The 15701-nt window shown below is 40.9% G+C and overlaps 5 protein-coding genes across 8 annotated transcripts; 3 read left to right on the top strand and 2 right to left on the bottom strand.

Annotated features, from left to right (window-relative positions):
- Nucleotides 1–858: 858 nt before the first annotated feature.
- Nucleotides 859–3816, bottom strand: LOC120908684 (actin-related protein 3). The gene is made up of 6 exons (XM_040319943.1): nt 3297–3816; nt 2957–3137; nt 2090–2858; nt 1920–2002; nt 1744–1827; nt 859–1659 (listed from the first exon to the last, which is right to left on the bottom strand). The coding sequence occupies exons 1-6, from the start codon at nt 3338–3340 to the stop codon at nt 1564–1566; spliced, it is 1257 nt and encodes a 418-aa protein (XP_040175877.1). The 5' UTR covers nt 3341–3816; the 3' UTR covers nt 859–1563.
- Nucleotides 3817–4097: 281 nt separating this feature from the next.
- LOC120908686 (MICOS complex subunit MIC13 homolog QIL1-like) lies at nt 4098–4866 on the top strand. The gene is made up of 3 exons (XM_040319948.1): nt 4098–4255; nt 4372–4522; nt 4591–4866. The coding sequence occupies exons 1-3, from the start codon at nt 4248–4250 to the stop codon at nt 4798–4800; spliced, it is 369 nt and encodes a 122-aa protein (XP_040175882.1). The 5' UTR covers nt 4098–4247; the 3' UTR covers nt 4801–4866.
- An 85-nt stretch (nt 4867–4951) lies between these two features.
- On the bottom strand, nt 4952–9252 carry LOC120908685 (proliferation-associated protein 2G4). 4 transcript variants are annotated; one of them, XM_040319945.1, is made up of 6 exons: nt 9117–9252; nt 8915–9027; nt 8256–8353; nt 7213–7827; nt 6340–6472; nt 4952–5982 (listed from the first exon to the last, which is right to left on the bottom strand). In XM_040319945.1, exons 2-6 carry the CDS (start codon nt 9006–9008, stop codon nt 5681–5683), a joined length of 1242 nt encoding a protein of 413 aa, XP_040175879.1. In that variant the 5' UTR covers nt 9009–9027; nt 9117–9252; the 3' UTR covers nt 4952–5680. The 4 variants fall into 4 exon arrangements, with proteins under 4 accessions (XP_040175879.1, XP_040175878.1, XP_040175881.1 ...); XM_040319944.1 differs by having other exon boundaries at nt 8915–9251; XM_040319947.1 differs by lacking the exons at nt 8915–9027; nt 9117–9252 and adding an exon at nt 8467–8691.
- Nucleotides 9253–9628: 376 nt separating this feature from the next.
- LOC120897385 lies at nt 9629–11538 on the top strand. The gene is made up of 6 exons (XM_040302233.1): nt 9629–9919; nt 10001–10250; nt 10346–10422; nt 10519–10627; nt 10725–10778; nt 10857–11538. Exons 1-6 carry the CDS (start codon nt 9869–9871, stop codon nt 11468–11470), a joined length of 1155 nt encoding a protein of 384 aa, XP_040158167.1. The 5' UTR covers nt 9629–9868; the 3' UTR covers nt 11471–11538.
- Nucleotides 11539–12130: 592 nt separating this feature from the next.
- Nucleotides 12131–15133, top strand: LOC120897161. The gene is made up of 7 exons (XM_040301824.1): nt 12131–12393; nt 12463–12676; nt 12781–12857; nt 13295–13391; nt 13472–13546; nt 13618–13665; nt 13742–15133. Exons 1-7 carry the CDS (start codon nt 12343–12345, stop codon nt 14173–14175), a joined length of 996 nt encoding a protein of 331 aa, XP_040157758.1. The 5' UTR covers nt 12131–12342; the 3' UTR covers nt 14176–15133.
- The last annotated feature ends 568 nt before the right edge of the window (nt 15134–15701 follow it).

The raw sequence follows: 15701 nt of genomic DNA, 5'->3' as shown, positions 1-15701 counted from the left end.
AAATGTGTGGCGGAATGTTTGCGAAATTGCCTAGATTTTATTTAAAAAAAATCGCTGCATTCAACATTCCAGTGATCAACTAAAAGTTTGTGCAGCATTCAAATAGAAATAAAAATTAACTCCATTAGAAAAAATTATCATCGTGTATCCGAATCCGGATTGTTCCGAAACAAACAGGAAGATTTGATTCAAAGAAGACACACAGATAAATAATATGTTTTTTCCTTCTCGTTCCTTTCCTTGTCATATCACAGTAAGTAAATTTTGTGTGGTAATTTTTCTTAAGAAATAAAAGTAAAAACTAAAATAAAAACAGTAATACAAACACAAAATTTAACATCAGTTTAATTTATTTTTGCGTGTTTAAATTACTTCAAATGTAAAAAGAAAGAAATTTGGTTGTATTAACGCTTGACGGTTTGGAAGATATTCAATATTGCTATCATATGCACCATTAGAACTGATAAGATAATGAACCCCATTGGCTAGTGATATCTCCTCTCAAGATACTGCTAGGGACTAAAATCACATTGGTCTGTTTTTTTACTTACCTGTGATTGAAATAAGGTTGAATTTGGTACTTACTTGCAAAAATTGTTCTATGTTAGCGCCATACAACCTAACAACTCGTTCTCCGCTCCGAAGAAAATTACTTTTTTTTTTCATTTCAAGGTAGTAGTTCAAGATCTTACCGCAGCACTGTTATTTAATTAAATGCAATTGGCTATTATATTTCCTGAAAACCCGTTACAACAGGGCAAATTCATTTCCTCAGATGGGTGATCAAACCCCAATACATGAAGTATGCAACTGTTCAACAAGTTACAAATGTAGTTCGATGTAAGAAATGGTATATTGTTTTCAATCGAAACTTGCTACAGTTTTACGTACGCTATTGCTTTATTTCTCTTCAAATGAAAGATAGTTTGGAAATTTATTTTAATACTTTAAATTGGGTACCGATAACGCTCAGCCGTATCTAAAAATTATGATTTGCAAAATTAACAAAAAAATGCAGTTTATTTCGATACTTCCAAGTTGCATGCATGCATTGCATCTGCTCTGATAATACTCGTTGCAATGTAGTTGTTCAATGTTTCGAACCGTCGTTTTATTTCATACTGTTATGATAGAAGCATTTTTTCATTGTTTTCTTTTTAGCTGTTGATAAAATTACGGACCTGCATGCATACGAGCAAAGAAGAGAAATGAATTGGCGGGGAACGATTGCGCAATTGCCTAACGAATGGAACTGTATGTATAAAGTATAAAAAAAATACAAAACGTTTGAAATGCTTCCTAATCGCGGCCTTACACTTCTAGTTTACCGGTTTGCTGAGGAAGCAAACGAACGTAACGATTTTTAATGGGGATTACTTTTGGTAAATAATATATGTGTGTGTTTTTTTTTTAAGAAAAGACTTCAAGTCGTTTCTATTTAGCAGTTTGTTCAATTTTCTCACCATTCGTTTAAGATACCGAACCTGATGCGTTGCATTGGATGGGCACGATTCACTCCAACGTCAATGTTTTCGGTATTCACCTCTAAACATCCGCTTTGCTTTATGTCATGGTTCCAAAGACTGGATTATGGCGGCATATACCAGGACCGTACTCTTCGTAGGCAGCTTTCGTGTGACACACTTGATAGAATTCGGGCTGGATGAGAGAGAAGAGCACAAAACATAACAATTGGTATCCTCTTTTTTGCGACACACCCACATTTTTCGAATTAGTGCTTACCGTGGAAGCCAGCATGCTACCTCCGAACCAGACGGCGTATCGTTGCATATGATGCGATATCACCGACACATCAATTGGTTTTGGCTACGACGAGAACGACAAATCATCTCATATTAGTACATGCACGGTACCTTTTATTGCCGCTCTGCATCTCCTAACACGTCCGTTATACATACCTTTATTCTTCCTTCGCTTAAATTTTCACTAATTCTCAGACGAGCATCGACACTTCGCTTAATGTCACGTTGCAGACGACGTCCTAGAAGGGCATTAAAATGGAAATGTTGTAGACAAGAGCGTCCGCAATATTCCCCATCCCCGAAATACCTTCCCTGGGTATACTTACCAAAATCACGGAACATTGTCGATCCACCGCTCAGCACGATATTGTTGTACAGCGGTCTTCGCACATCGATTGGGCAGTTCTGTATGACCGTGTCTACGATTTCCGACAGCGGTGTCGTGAAGTCGGGGTTGGAAAACTCGGGATGGAAGAAAATTTCCGGCCCCAGGAACCGCTCGTACCCGACGTCCACACCGAACGGCTGCTTCGTGATTGCATTGATGCCCTCGTAGTGGCGCATCCACTTGGTCGGTTCCGCATCGTACTTGGCAAACTCTTTCGCAATGTCCGGACAGATGTAGCTGTACCGTTCCTTGATCGCTTTGGCCGTCTCCAGACTCTGCTCGGGCGGAATGCCCACCTCGCGCTCGCGCAGCAAGCTCTGAATGAACGAGGTAATGTTGCGCCCCGCAATAGGAATGTGTTTGATGCACGATCCGATCACGTACCCCTCCGCTACGGGAATGACGTGCGTGACGCCGTCACCGCTGTCCACCACAATGCCGGTCAGCGTCCGCTCCTCGACCGGGCGCGATGCCCAGCTGGCCGCCAGTGCGAGCACCGCCTGCACCGCAATGTACAGCCCCGGTACGTTAAACGTTTCGAACATGATTTCGGCAGTGTACTCCCGGTTTTCCGGCGTGTTTAGTGGCGGCTCGGTAAGCAGAAAGTGGTGGTCCTCCGGTTCCGCCCGAAGATATTTGAAAATGCACTGCTCCAGAAACCGCTCCATCAGGTCCCAATCTTCGACCAGCCCATGGCGAACGGGGTACTACAATCCGGGAGTGATAGAGTGCAGTTCCATATGAACATTAATCATCATTCCGTGTGATGGAGGTCCACTCTCCCCCTCGCATGAGTCATACATACCTTCACCGAGTATCCAGTCGCATCGAATGCTTCATCGCCAATGTAGAAATCCAAGTCCTCGACTCCTTTGGTTACACGGCGTGCACTCTGATCCCCTACTTTGGCCGACTCTTTGATCGCAATAGCGGAAGGGATGATGAACTGTGGTTCCTTGTTCGCTGCAAACCCGAGTTTCGTGTACCTGTGATACGCGCCGCAAAACGCGCAAGAGGAGTAATCACATCAGTATGAGTAATTGATCATTTATTTTAAGCCAAATTGTCGAAAAGCTGGCCAAGATCAGCAATTTGCCGCTCTTTATCTATCTTCCCACTCCACTTGGTCCGGTGATGACACATACCCAGTTCCTACATCGATCACACAGGCTGGAAGTCGTCCGGTCATTTTTGGACCCTTTTATTTACTGCTGGATGCACACACGAACACGATGGATAACGTTTAGTCCGATATTTTTGGGGATAATACCGTTATTTTCCTAATCTGAGTGTTAGAAACAGGCCATCCGTCTCGTAAGCGCAGGAATTCTTTGCCGATAAGAACGTCCCTATATTTCGAAAAAACAAAACCACACCTAAGCACTGTGGGTCTTGGAGCTTCGAGCTGAGTTGTTGGTTTTTCTTCTTCTTCTTCTTCTTCTTCTTCCGCTTCTCCAGCGATGATGACACACAAGGCAAAGTAGCTATTTGTTGGTTCACTGCAAATGATATCTCACAGTTGACCAATTGCTGTAGTGGTTTGCAGAAATTGGAACTATTTAGTACGGTTCATCTATATGCACAATGCTATTATCGTTCTTCTGATAATGATACATCTAGTTTAATTTTATCCGCATAAACTTCTTCTTCAATTTCTGTCACAGCAATTTCTGCAGCTAGCTTTGATCGGTAAGTTTAGAGCGTCAGGTCGAGTTCTCAACAAGAGACGGTGCGAATGTTTTGATATAAAAATATATTCTTTTATTTTATTTTCCTGCTTATACTTAATTAGTTAATTAAGCGTATTAATTTTAAAATTCCAAAGATCGTCTTTATGCTCAAAGACCAAGCAGGAACGTTTACTATAAAGGAAGAACTGTTTAATTTGTCATCCACGCTTTCATTCAACGGCGCACAGCGTGAACCTTGCAAATCAGCTGACAACTCGGATAAATCGGCTTGTGGTTTTGGTAAAAATTACGTAAAATAAAAACACACAAATCCTGCTTGATCTTTCTTCGTGTGTTTTTTTTGGGGGAGTAAGTAAGCTAACCCACTATTGTTGGGGCGTCCGACTGCTTGAAGCGTAATCGAATATGTTCAGGTAAATATGTTAGCGGGCTGTGCATCTCCGTCCTATGCTCGTACCGTCCATACCGATTGGCTGCTGATTACCAACTGGGCATACATTTATGCGGTATTCTCGGTTCTCCTCCTCAGGTTTGCGGTAAAAGTTGGCCTCGCTGGCGGTGCCGTGTACTACAGCAAGCAGGAAGGCATCTGGGAGGAAGACACCGAAAAGGTGTACGAGCGGTATGCTACTGCAATGAAGCCACACATCGAGAGCGTAAAGCAACAAATTCCATTGGATGTAAGCAGCAGCTCGGGTACAGCTTTTGGGTAGAACTCGGATCTAATCCTTTCCATTCCCGTTTCCAGATACCGGCCCTCCCTTCGAGCGGAGAGTTATGCTTTGTGACGAAACATTATTACAATGAGGGTGTGAAAAATACGATTCATTTCATCCATCGGCTTCCTTGCTATGCTGGCCAGTGGGCAAAGAAGGGTTCGGATGCAATTAAACAAGCCCTGGACGCTCAACCAGCCCCACCAAAAGCCGAACCTACAGCAGCAGTGACAAAGAAGTAGGACACGAATGGTTTAAACACTAACTGTTGGTAACATGAAATAAAACGCGGGTCTGTGAAAAAGGAAGGACGAGTTGTGTTTATTATTTCTGCCTCGGCCGTAGACAATTTCGGACTGTGGTACAATTATACTTCAACAGTAAGCGACAACGTATATGCTCGTATGACAACGGATCTGATTTATTTTTAAAAGAAATAACAAAATTTTGATGAAAAATGTAGGGGGTTTGTTTTTCCCCTAGCCTAAGGAATCTGTAAAAAAAAAAACTGTAATTTAAAACATATTAACGTACGGATGCGAAGAAAAATAACTTTTGCTATCGAAGTCAAAAGTAGAGTCTTGTCATGCATGGGGATTACAATCGGACTGGAATTGTAACGTACCACAGGGTAATTAATGGATTGAAAGGCAAAAAAAAGTAAAAATAAAGCATAATATTAAATTTCACAAAAAAAACAAACGCATTCTACGCCTTAAGTTGCTTTGCGATTTTATCCCTCTTTAAAAAAAAACGCGACAACGTAAGTTAGATGGACCAGCCGCTAGATGGCTCTACACGGATGTTGTCTTAGAACCGTTCTATTTTTAGAACCAGTGCACTTCTCACACGTGTTTGCGGGAGTGAGCGGGAGAACTATTTCCCTAAGCGGACGCCGCATTGCACTTTTCCTCGTAACGGCAGTGTGCAGCAATGCGCCGAATGGTATTGCGGTACGGAATATTGCGCGTCCGAATAAAACGTTAATAACCATCAGTACACGGTGTTGGTGGACCGACGACAGCCGTGTACTGGGGTGACAGAAGGAGAGGGAGGAAGAAAAGCTGCTCGACTCACTGAAGGTGGTGGCGGCGCAGTGGCTGTAAACGCAATACTTTGCTGTTATGCTTTTGCTTCCGCCTTATCGGCAGTAGCAGCAGGAGCATCTTCTTCGCCACTATCACCTTCCTCCTCGTCAGCTGCACCGGCGGCCGCTCCCTTGTTCTTCTTTCCTCGGTTTCGCTTCTTCTTCGCCTTCGCGCCACTTTGCGGCGCTACCTTGCCGGCTAGCAGATTCTTCATCTCTTCGTCCTGCACGCTGTGTTCGCTTTCGTAGCAGTTCTCATCGAAAGGATGGCCGGTAACGACTTTCTTCCCATTGGCCGTGATGAGCACCGTGTATTTGAACTGAGCAACGTATTCATCTAGAAAAAAGGCAAACAAGAAGGTTCATGTAACACACTTGTGGCGAAAGCAAAACATGGCCATCGAACATTAAACAAAGGTGTTGTTTTTGTGCGACACTCTAAGCCCTGGGCTTGATTAATCTCAATTGATTAACGCACCAATATCGGCCAGCGATGGATGTTCTTGCAAAAGTCATCCATCAGAAGACAGAATCCTTTACGCAAAAAGTACCATCACCGGACGGGGAATCAAGAGTCGCTGGGGTTCGCTTTAGCAAGGTGTCTGGTCGTGAAGCCTATTGCAACTACAGCGACACGTAATTCTCCTTGCATATATAGCTAGTAAATATGCATTAGTGTTACTGGATTACTTACTATGCTTCTCGTATAATACTTGGAAGGGTTCAACCATCTTGTGCGTCACGCATTCGTTGACGCCTAGCTTAGCCTTTGCCTCCTCTTCGAAGTTGCGCAAGTTGAATGGCATTGTACCGTACTTCTTCTTCACCTGTCGGAGTTCATTTGTAGGGAAGTGTTGCGAAAAAAAAATGATTAGATAAATAAAGTTTAGAAGCGAACATCACAAAATAAAACATATGTTCCCAGCCAGCATACCCCTTTTCTCATACACAAAAAAGCTTTGCATATTTTAAAGGGTGGGGGAACTGAACTACTACTATTTCAATTTACCCTCAGCTCTCATAATCTTATACTACTCATTGGGTCGTCACAACCAAGGCTCGAGATTTGACAGTCCCATTTAATGTGAAGATAAGCAGTGAAGAACGAGAACAGCGATTCCTGCTTGCATAGCCTCAATCAGGATTAGAAGAAGTATATTTGCATACACAAATAATTCCCCCTAATCAGTTTTCGAGAATCCGTGCTTCAGTTCAAATCCTCTTTTCGTTCTTTATTACAAACTCTACCACAGTAAGATAACTTTTAATCAAACTCTCCCCTCAGAAGAACTATCCCCTCGAGCGCGTAGGTTTTAATCATTGGGTAAAATTTGGTTAGAAATAGTGTGTGTTATAGTTTTATATGCATTGCTGCGGGCAGACACAACATTACACAGTATTTTTGCCAGTTGCAGAGGGCTTGTGTCAGAGTCAGGAACACCATTAGAGAGGGATTTGAACCCAAAACCCTGCCACAGTTCATACTAACTACAAGCCCTTCAACGCATTATACCATGGAGTGGCCCATGTCAGAGCCATGTCAAAGGGCGATCCTATACACACTTACCTCACCGATGAACGCACGGGATGCTTTCAGCTTAAGCATGTAGTTTTCGTCCGTTTTCTTGTAGATCGCCACCCGGGTATCATGCTCCTTGCCAAGCCCTTCGCCCGTGCTGATCAGTACATCCATCGCATACACTTCATACTTCTCAAAGTCACACTTCTCGTGCTCCTTCTTTTGCGCAATCGTCGGGTTCTGGATGATCGTTTTCTCGCCATCGATTTTGAACTGTTTCAGCTGGTGGCTCAGCATACCTTCGATCGGTTTGCACTTGAAGTCGGACGCAATTTTTTGTACCGCATCCGTGACCGCATAGTTGCCAGTACCAGCCTTAAGCAGGCGGAGCGCGGCCTGGCTGGCATGGTATGCCGCCAAGACAACGTCGGCCGCGCGGCCCTTGCACTTATTCTCGGGTGTCGCACCAACCACGATCGTGTGGGCCGCAACCGCGATGAAACCGTCGATGTGTGCGCCCATGTCGATCTTGACCACATCGTTCTCTTTCAGCACGTAGTCCGGATCGTTACGCGCTGGTGAAAAGTGACAGATGCAGTTGTTCACCGAGAGGCATGTTGGGAAGGCAATGCCTTTCTTCATGTCTTCATCATGCTTATATTTCTACACCGAAGAGTGTGCAGGGAAAAAAGTAAAGAAAGCGGGGATATATGTATCACATTTTCTTAGCGTCATTAGATTAATCAAGAAAAAAAACGTTATAATCGTGTGTCCTCATATATCATTGTGATGATCAGCGATATTTTTATATCTCAGATACTATCTAACTTAATTGGCTCTAAGTTGGTTAAAATCATCGGACACAAATATAAACTAGTTAAAATCGGTGATGGTGGGTCGATCGAAGATTCGAACTCACACCTCTGGCGGGAAGTGTAAGGCAGCAAAAGTCTAACGACGTTACCACATGCACAAACACCACGCACACTTTTCCTAACGCTAATTTTGCATTACGTTCGGAAAGCAACGAAATCGTTTTCAACTAGAACAGGCCCTTTCAAACAATTTAATATTTTTCACACAAAACTCACCTTTCCCGTATCATGCATCAGCATATTATCACCCTTCTGGCAAATTTCTTTCACTGAAGCACCAGCAACACATTCTTTGACAATTGCTTGGAGGGTTCCTAGAAAGAAAAAATAAACGACACAATTATTAACCGTTAAAGCTAAAGCCAATCACAGCTTCAATAAAAACATTCAACGATATCACAAAAAATGAGGTTTTCTCTGCACGCACCCCGAGACAACGTGCAGATTTTGGAGGTTATAAACCTACATCTTAGCAGATTTCCATGCCAACTACTGCACTACGAGGCTTATCACTGATCACAACCGGTCAAGGAGAAGTGAAAGTACTACGTGACACACACTAAACCATCCTGCACAAGATCGTGCGTCCAAGTGAACGCAACGAAATCTGCTCCTTCCGGAAAACGTGGCCTCCTGCGACAGGAAACCGGAGCGCGTTTTGTGTAACACCGCCTTGTTCACGTGCTCGTATGTGGTAGTAAGACATTTTTTCACAGATGTGGGCAAGCGACGAGGTATGTAGCGGATCATGATGACACTACACCAGATGCAATCGAAGCTGCAACGTACGCACCATTATTGGGGATAATCCAACTTATGTAGCCCTTTTCCGATAACTGTTATTTCTACACCAGTTAAATAACTAACACACTTACTGTTCACAACATCACCGGCTATTCTGTACTTTTCGATGACGGTCGGATCTTCAATCGTCAATTCCTGGTCGGTCTGCTTTTCGACTGGAGCCATGGTTAGAGCAGCGCAGCTTCTGTCCGAAGGAAGATAATTTCGGAAATCACTTTGTACCCTGTTGCACTTTGAACACTTTTCAGACACCACCAGCGAGCTGATGCGCACCTCTGAAATCTCGTAAAACGCGGCTCTAGTATGGAGATAGATTTACAATCGCAAACTGTACGCTACAACCGTACGCACGTTTCGCTTTTGACGCGGCAGATTTTCACTTCTTCTTGTTTTGCAAGCAAGACGTTTGCTGAGGTGGTGTGAGTGTGACATTCTCACCTAAAAAAATTGACCCAAAGTGTGGTGAGCCCAACACAGTTTGGCAGTCAAATAGCAGTCAAATAAGCCAATCTAACATCGTTTTCGAATATTACACGTGCTGGTGTGTTTGAGTATTTTTAAACGATTGTGGCAAACATCCAATTCATTCATCGTTTTCAGATGATATGTCTTGTTATGTTATCTAAATTGAAACAAATATTACTGGTATGTGTGCTTTTTTAATTACAAAATTAACGATTTATTGAATTTCGAACAATTTCGAATACTTTTCAAACAGCAAAACAACTTCACCACAATCGTTTAGACGCGGCATAAGTCGTTTAGTTCAGTGTAAACATACCGATAGGCCAAAACACCTTCACCAAACCAAAACAAACCTCCAGAACTGTGGGATCATTTACATTGAATAAAAGTAAGAGCCGACTTCAGTCGGTATATATTGTTGCAAAAGGGGATTTGCAAACGATACAGAGGGAGCTGGAAGATCTTGTCTTAACTTGTACCAAACATTAGCTGGAAGAAGTTCATGTGTATGGCCAATAATATTTTATGCAGTTGAGTTATAGTTGCTTGTGTATGAAAGTATGAACAAGTCTCAAACCAAACTTGTAGCCGGGACACGCACTGGTGCAGCGGTGAGTGACGGATGCAAATTTCGTAAAATAAAACCCATCTTTATGATATCTATTATTGCACATTTTCACTATTATTGCCAGGTGTTGACGGAACAAGTCGATCCCTTAGGCAAAAATACACAAGATGAAAGGAAGAAACCGACAGCAGTCGGAAGTATTACCCGTGCAGTCGCATCGAACAGCAACGATAAAGGGCAGTATACGGATGCAATGAAATTAGACCCATCCCGCATAGAGATTGAAAGCGTTTTAGCGAATGCTATTAAAATAGAAAACTTTACAGAAGAGGACAGTGTCTTCAATGAAGAAAGCATCTCGCTTGATACAATACGTAAGTTATAATAATGAAGTATTTTTTACCATCATGTATTACAACATTAGGAAGTTTGGCATTTAATTACGTTTTACGTTATTCCATGTTCATAGGACTACCAAAGAGAAAATATTTCGGGGATGAAGAGTCGGAAGACGATTCCAGCATTACATCGAAATCGCAAGACTCTGTAAGTAGTAGTACTGACGATCAGATGGAATGTATTGCATTTTTTGGCATGTTTATTATTTGAAGAGAATAATTGAATCATATTTTTCCCTCACAGAACGATGCTTGGGATGAAATGCATTATCAAAAAGAAACTGATCTTCGAGCGACCTCATCGACAGCCAACAATCCTGTCAAGAAAAAAAAGTTAGAACAAACGCAACGTGGTACGTAAATGAATGATTTGCAAATAGTTCGATACTCGTATTAAGCGTGCAATTTAATAATAATTTTGTCTTGTGTATGATATGCGTTTTTTTTCAGAATCCGTCAAACAATACCTTGTAAACGATAGTTCTGGGATGAAACCTGTCAGTGGTAAGAAAATTAATTAAAGTTGCCAGCTTAATTATAAAAAATCGTTTATAACAAATCGTTTTATTGTAAATTCTGCAGAACCCAATCGCAATCGGATTTTACAGAACGATGGAGTGCAAGATATATCTATACAGATACAGATATGTAAAGAAAGAATAAGGAAACTAGAGGAAAAAAATCGATACCTGAAGCAAGTTATAGCTGATAAGTTAGACATTATTGTAAAAGGCTCAACCAGACAGGTTCGGCAAATGGAGAAGTTAGTTTCGACCAGAGCAGGTTCTCCACTTTTAGAGCCATTTCCGGATCCTTCCTTTACTGCAAAACTTTCAACTCCGGTAAGTTTTCACAAAACAGTATTTGTGTTGAATCCAGTGGAAACAGAGGAGGAACTGCAAAAGCTGGAAGATATCATTGGCTCAGATCCTAAGTATAGAGAGCAGGTCATAGAATACTTGCAACGAGATTCCACCCGAACTGACCTTGAAAATCGACTGCACGATGCAATTGATATGCTGTTTTGTAGGCGCTTGTTCGCTAGCATGAGTTGGTCAGGAATCAGCAGGAGTGGAGTTCCAAAAATTCAGTTAAGCAAATATGAAAACATTATTCGACTGTTTCAAACGGTTGGCACTACTGAAAATGATAAACCATGCTTGCGTTATATAGCAGAGTATCTAAAAACAAATTAAAGCATGCTAAATCACGTATTCACATACCGAAAATGAGGAAAACATCCAGCCACAAACCAGCTAGAAACGCTATTTCTGATGCTATCGCGTGATGACGATCCTGCATAGGATAGTATTATTAGTTTCTGCAACTGCCGTCAAGTTGCGTGGACGATATAGTGAATTAGTATGAAAACAAAAATGAGAAATGGAAATGAAAACTTAGTGTATAAGTGTATAAATAGTGGAAATAAACTCTTCTATATAATTCATAAAATTCTCATGGTGCAGAATCGATGGTAACAATCATCCGAACAGGAGCGGGTCGTAACAATCTAGATCCGGACTCGACCGGACTCGACCAAACCCAACCGGATTCGCTGGTCTCCCCGAACTCAACCGGACTTAATAGGAATCGTCCGGAATTGCGGAGTCAAATTCGGTTTTAATCGGGAATCGGATTCAGTTTTCCAGAACCGGAGTTGGAGTTGATCCACGACCCCACTCCGGATTACTCATCACTAGTTGGCGTCGCTGGCTACTACGTATGATTAAATTGAGTAAAACAGGTGAGGTGATTCCAGCAATTCACGTGCAATCGAACCATCACCAGGCAACAGTTTAAACGCGGCTTGGGTAAAATTAGACCTTTAGTTTCAGTGTAAACATACCGGCAGACAAAATCAGCTTCATCCAAACCAAAACAAACTTCCAGAACTGTGCCGTACGATGGGTTACATTGAATAAAAGTAAGAACTGACTTCAGTGCTTATTGCGGTTGTCGCAAAAGGGGTTTTAAAACGATAAAAGGCAGCTGGGCAATCTTGTCCAAACGTTAATGTGTGGCCATCGATATTTCATACAGTGTGTTATAGTTGCTTGTGCATGAAAGTATGAAAAAGTCTCAACCTAAACTCCTAGCCGTGGCTGGCACTGGTGCAGCGGTAAGTGATGGAAGGCAGTCTTGATAACCCAAAACGAGCCGTATGATATTTATCATTGATTGTTTCCAGCGTTTCATCCAGGTGTTGACGGAACAAGTCGATCCCTTAGGTGATAATACACAAGATGGATGGAAAGAACCGACAGAAGCCGTAAGTGTACGCTGCGGAAAAGATGAGATGGAATTCGGCCCAACACGAACAGAACTTGAAAACGTGCTAGCAAATGCTATTAAAATTGAAAGCAGTGACTTCAATGAAGAAAACATTTCGCTTGATGGGTTAAGTAAGTTGTTATAATTCAGTACTTTAAAAAGTCAGCTTTCGGCTAAGTTACGATAATAAGGATTCTAGCATTTGATTAATTATCACGTTATTCCATGTTCATAGTGTCACCAAAGAGAAAATACTCCGAAAACGAAGAATCGGAGGACGATTCCAGTATTACATCGAAGTCGCAAGATTTTGTAAGTAGCAGTATCAAAAGGTCAAATAGAATTCATAGGAAAAAACGTATTTATCGGATTATTGTATGAATGTTATCGATGTTTGCTGTCGGTATGAGATAAACGATCCTATCTTGTCCTTAATCACATGCATGATCACTGTTACAGTTGAAATCGATCCTTTTGGTTTTTTACAAGTTGGATTGATTTTTTATCCTTGTTTTCTCCTGATTTTATCACATATCCCTTCAGTTAACTTCCTAAATCAAGTTATAAACAATAAGGTTTGTTTCCTTTTTATTTGAGTTGCACATCAATTCTGTTTACTTGGAACCAAAAGTAAAGCACATGGAAGTTTAGTATGAAACGTTAACGAAAAATAACATTTGTATGATTGTCATGTATATGATAAGAATAATTAAAATTTGTTGTAAAAGTTTTTATTTTGTTTATTACAGAGCGAAACTGTCACAGAAATGTATTATCAAAGACAAACTGCCTTGAACATCAACAATCCTGTCAAGACGTTAAAAACGTTAGAACAAACACCACGCGGTACGTAAAACTATGTGAGGAAAATAATTCAAAAATTGTTACAACATCGTCTTGGGATTATTCTTATTTCTTGTGTTCAGCTTCAAATTCACGCATTATCTCGTCATCCACGGAAAATATTGGAAGACATATTGTCAGTGAATCGCAAAACCGTAGTAAGTGACATAACATGTGTAATTTGATTATTTTATGTGCGTTGAGTGTTATTATGTCTGATTTTTTTCAGTCAAACAATATGCGGATAATGAAGATTTCAAAATGGAGCTTGACGGTGGTAAGAAATTTGGTTCATGAAGTACAAGAAATTGTTTTTTTTTTTAACTAATTGCTTTAATTCTTCACCTCTTCAGTCAATAACAAACGTCGGCAATCGCAATACGATGTAGTGTCTAACCAAGCGACACAGTTGCAAATGTATAAAGCCAGAATAAGGGAATTGGTGCAGGAAAATCGATACTTACAAGGGATCATAACATCTAAATTAGATGTTATTATACAAAATTCAGCAGAGCAAAACGAACATATAGATAAATTGGTTGCAAGATTAAAGTCTACATCTCAACCCGCGACTCAGAAAAGTCTTCACAAGACGGTATTTATGTTAAGGCCATTGAACACTGAGGAGGAGTTGCAACAGCTAGATGAAATCGTTGGCACAAATCCGACGTATAGGGCGCATGTTGTAGAATACTTAAAACGTGAATCCAATCGTACCGATGTTGAAAATTTACTACACGATGCAATTGATTTGCTGTTTTGTAAAAGATTTTTTTTGCTCGTATGACTTGGACAGGAATTAGTAGGACCGGAGCACCGAAGGTACAGTTATGTAAATATGAAAACATTATTCGCCTATTTCAATTAGTTGGTGAAAGTGAGAGCGAAACACCTACTCTGCGTTATATAGTAGAGTATTTAAAAAACAAGTTGAAACATGCCAAATCACGCATTCATATACCCTTAACGAGAAAAACATCCAGTCATAAAAAAATCAAAAAAAACTACTTCCGATAATATCGTATGATGCACATGATGTTATCCTACAATTTTATCAAAACTACCTTGTTCAGTTTATAACAAAAATCTCATACAAAGTTTTTGAATATATTGATTTGCGAATTCAGAATATTAACCTCCAGACAGTCAATGCAATGGTAATGGTTTCAAATTCTCTTGACAGTGGTTCAATGCAAACTTCCCTTTCGAATGATGACGTGTGACGTGAAAGTGAGATAAATAAAATAATTATGCACTTGAAATTTTTTTTTAACGGAAAAAAATACACATCGCGGTCCCGGGGTACTCAAACGCCTCTACAACACGCCCGTCGTGGGTTCACCCTCGTATGGACCTCTCCTCTGTAGTAAGGAGTTACTATCTGGCTGCGTGGTACTCAATAAGTCTCGAAAGTCTGTATAAGGTGACATGACCGCGTAGATGGCAAAGGCAAACAGCAGAATAAAAAAAATATCGTTAAATATCTAGCACTGTTCATCACACAGCTCTGGGTGTCCTAGAGTAGTAGTATGCACATTTACCCGAAGAGAAGAGCCAGTTTTTTAGATGAAAAAAAAAAAACAAATTTTGTGCTAAACTAGGATTCTTATCCATCCGACGGCGCAGCGAAAACCTAACTGCTGTTAGTTTGTTTCCGCAGTGCAAAACGAACAACTTTATACAAATTTTATTGGAGTTTTCCAATAATTATCTTCAAATAAATGGTTAACATGTCGCGGTTTTTACGACGTTTTTTTAACATTAACAAGCTTTATTTATCTGTAAAAATAAGTTACGTCGGTTTTTTAGTGTGCCTGGCAGCGTGAAGATCAAATTACTAGTTTCCAATTGTTTTGTCGTTCACTGTAATTCAAACCGGAGAACAAATTTGTTACGTGGAGAAGCGAACTAAGCATTGCTGAGAAAGGCCTTTTGTGAGGTATAAACCTATCTGCAGTCAGTGTGGCCAGATTATTTTGGCGGTTTTCGGTAGGCGCATCAAAATTTTATCGGTAGTTTTCGGTAGGTTAAAACTCGAAACTTAAAAGAAGTAAAAGCGAATCTTTTATCTAGGATATGGATTAGATTTGGTTCAGCGGTTACACACATGAAGATTTTTTCTGAAGTGTCGATCTGAAAATTGGAATTCTAAGCCAAAGAAGGACTAAGATGCACATTTTTTCTCAGTGGTGGCAAGTTCTTTTTCTCGGGGCTCCACGCGACCGCCTAGGGCTGCAGCAGTGCTCCATTGGATACGATTTTATCGTACGTGCTGTCATTTGATTTTCGCTGGATTATTTAGATTGATTGAAT

This window comes from Anopheles arabiensis, chromosome 2 (assembly GCF_016920715.1).
Source record: "Anopheles arabiensis isolate DONGOLA chromosome 2, AaraD3, whole genome shotgun sequence".
In the NCBI taxonomy this organism is placed as follows: Eukaryota; Metazoa; Arthropoda; class Insecta; order Diptera; family Culicidae; genus Anopheles; species Anopheles arabiensis.
The sequence above is the reverse complement of the archived record's forward strand: the minus strand, read 5'-3'. Positions and strand labels throughout refer to the sequence as shown.

Coding starts and splice junctions, on each gene's coding strand:
- LOC120908684 (XM_040319943.1), bottom strand. CDS start 3,340: ATGACCGGACGACTTCCAGCCTGTGTGATCGATGTAGGAACTGG. Junction 2,003..2,089: donor GACAATGTTCCGTGATTTTG/GTAAGTATACCC, acceptor ATGCCCTTCTAG/GACGTCGTCTGCAACGTGAC. Junction 1,660..1,743: donor GTAGCATGCTGGCTTCCACG/GTAAGCACTAAT, acceptor TCTCTCATCCAG/CCCGAATTCTATCAAGTGTG.
- LOC120908686 (XM_040319948.1), top strand. Junction 4,523..4,590: donor AGCAACAAATTCCATTGGAT/GTAAGCAGCAGC, acceptor TCCCGTTTCCAG/ATACCGGCCCTCCCTTCGAG.
- LOC120908685 (XM_040319945.1), bottom strand. CDS start 9,008: ATGGCTCCAGTCGAAAAGCAGACCGACCAGGAATTGACGATTGAAGAT. Junction 6,473..7,212: donor CCCGTGCGTTCATCGGTGAG/GTAAGTGTGTAT, acceptor GAACTCCGACAG/GTGAAGAAGAAGTACGGTAC. Junction 5,983..6,339: donor AGTATTATACGAGAAGCATA/GTAAGTAATCCA, acceptor CCTTTTTTCTAG/ATGAATACGTTGCTCAGTTC.
- LOC120897385 (XM_040302233.1), top strand. CDS start 9,869: ATGAACAAGTCTCAAACCAAACTTGTAGCCGGGACACGCACTGGTGCA. Junction 10,423..10,518: donor CATCGAAATCGCAAGACTCT/GTAAGTAGTAGT, acceptor TTTCCCTCACAG/AACGATGCTTGGGATGAAAT. Junction 10,779..10,856: donor TGGGATGAAACCTGTCAGTG/GTAAGAAAATTA, acceptor TAAATTCTGCAG/AACCCAATCGCAATCGGATT.
- LOC120897161 (XM_040301824.1), top strand. CDS start 12,343: ATGAAAAAGTCTCAACCTAAACTCCTAGCCGTGGCTGGCACTGGTGCA. Junction 12,858..13,294: donor CATCGAAGTCGCAAGATTTT/GTAAGTAGCAGT, acceptor TGTTTATTACAG/AGCGAAACTGTCACAGAAAT. Junction 13,547..13,617: donor CAGTGAATCGCAAAACCGTA/GTAAGTGACATA, acceptor GATTTTTTTCAG/TCAAACAATATGCGGATAAT.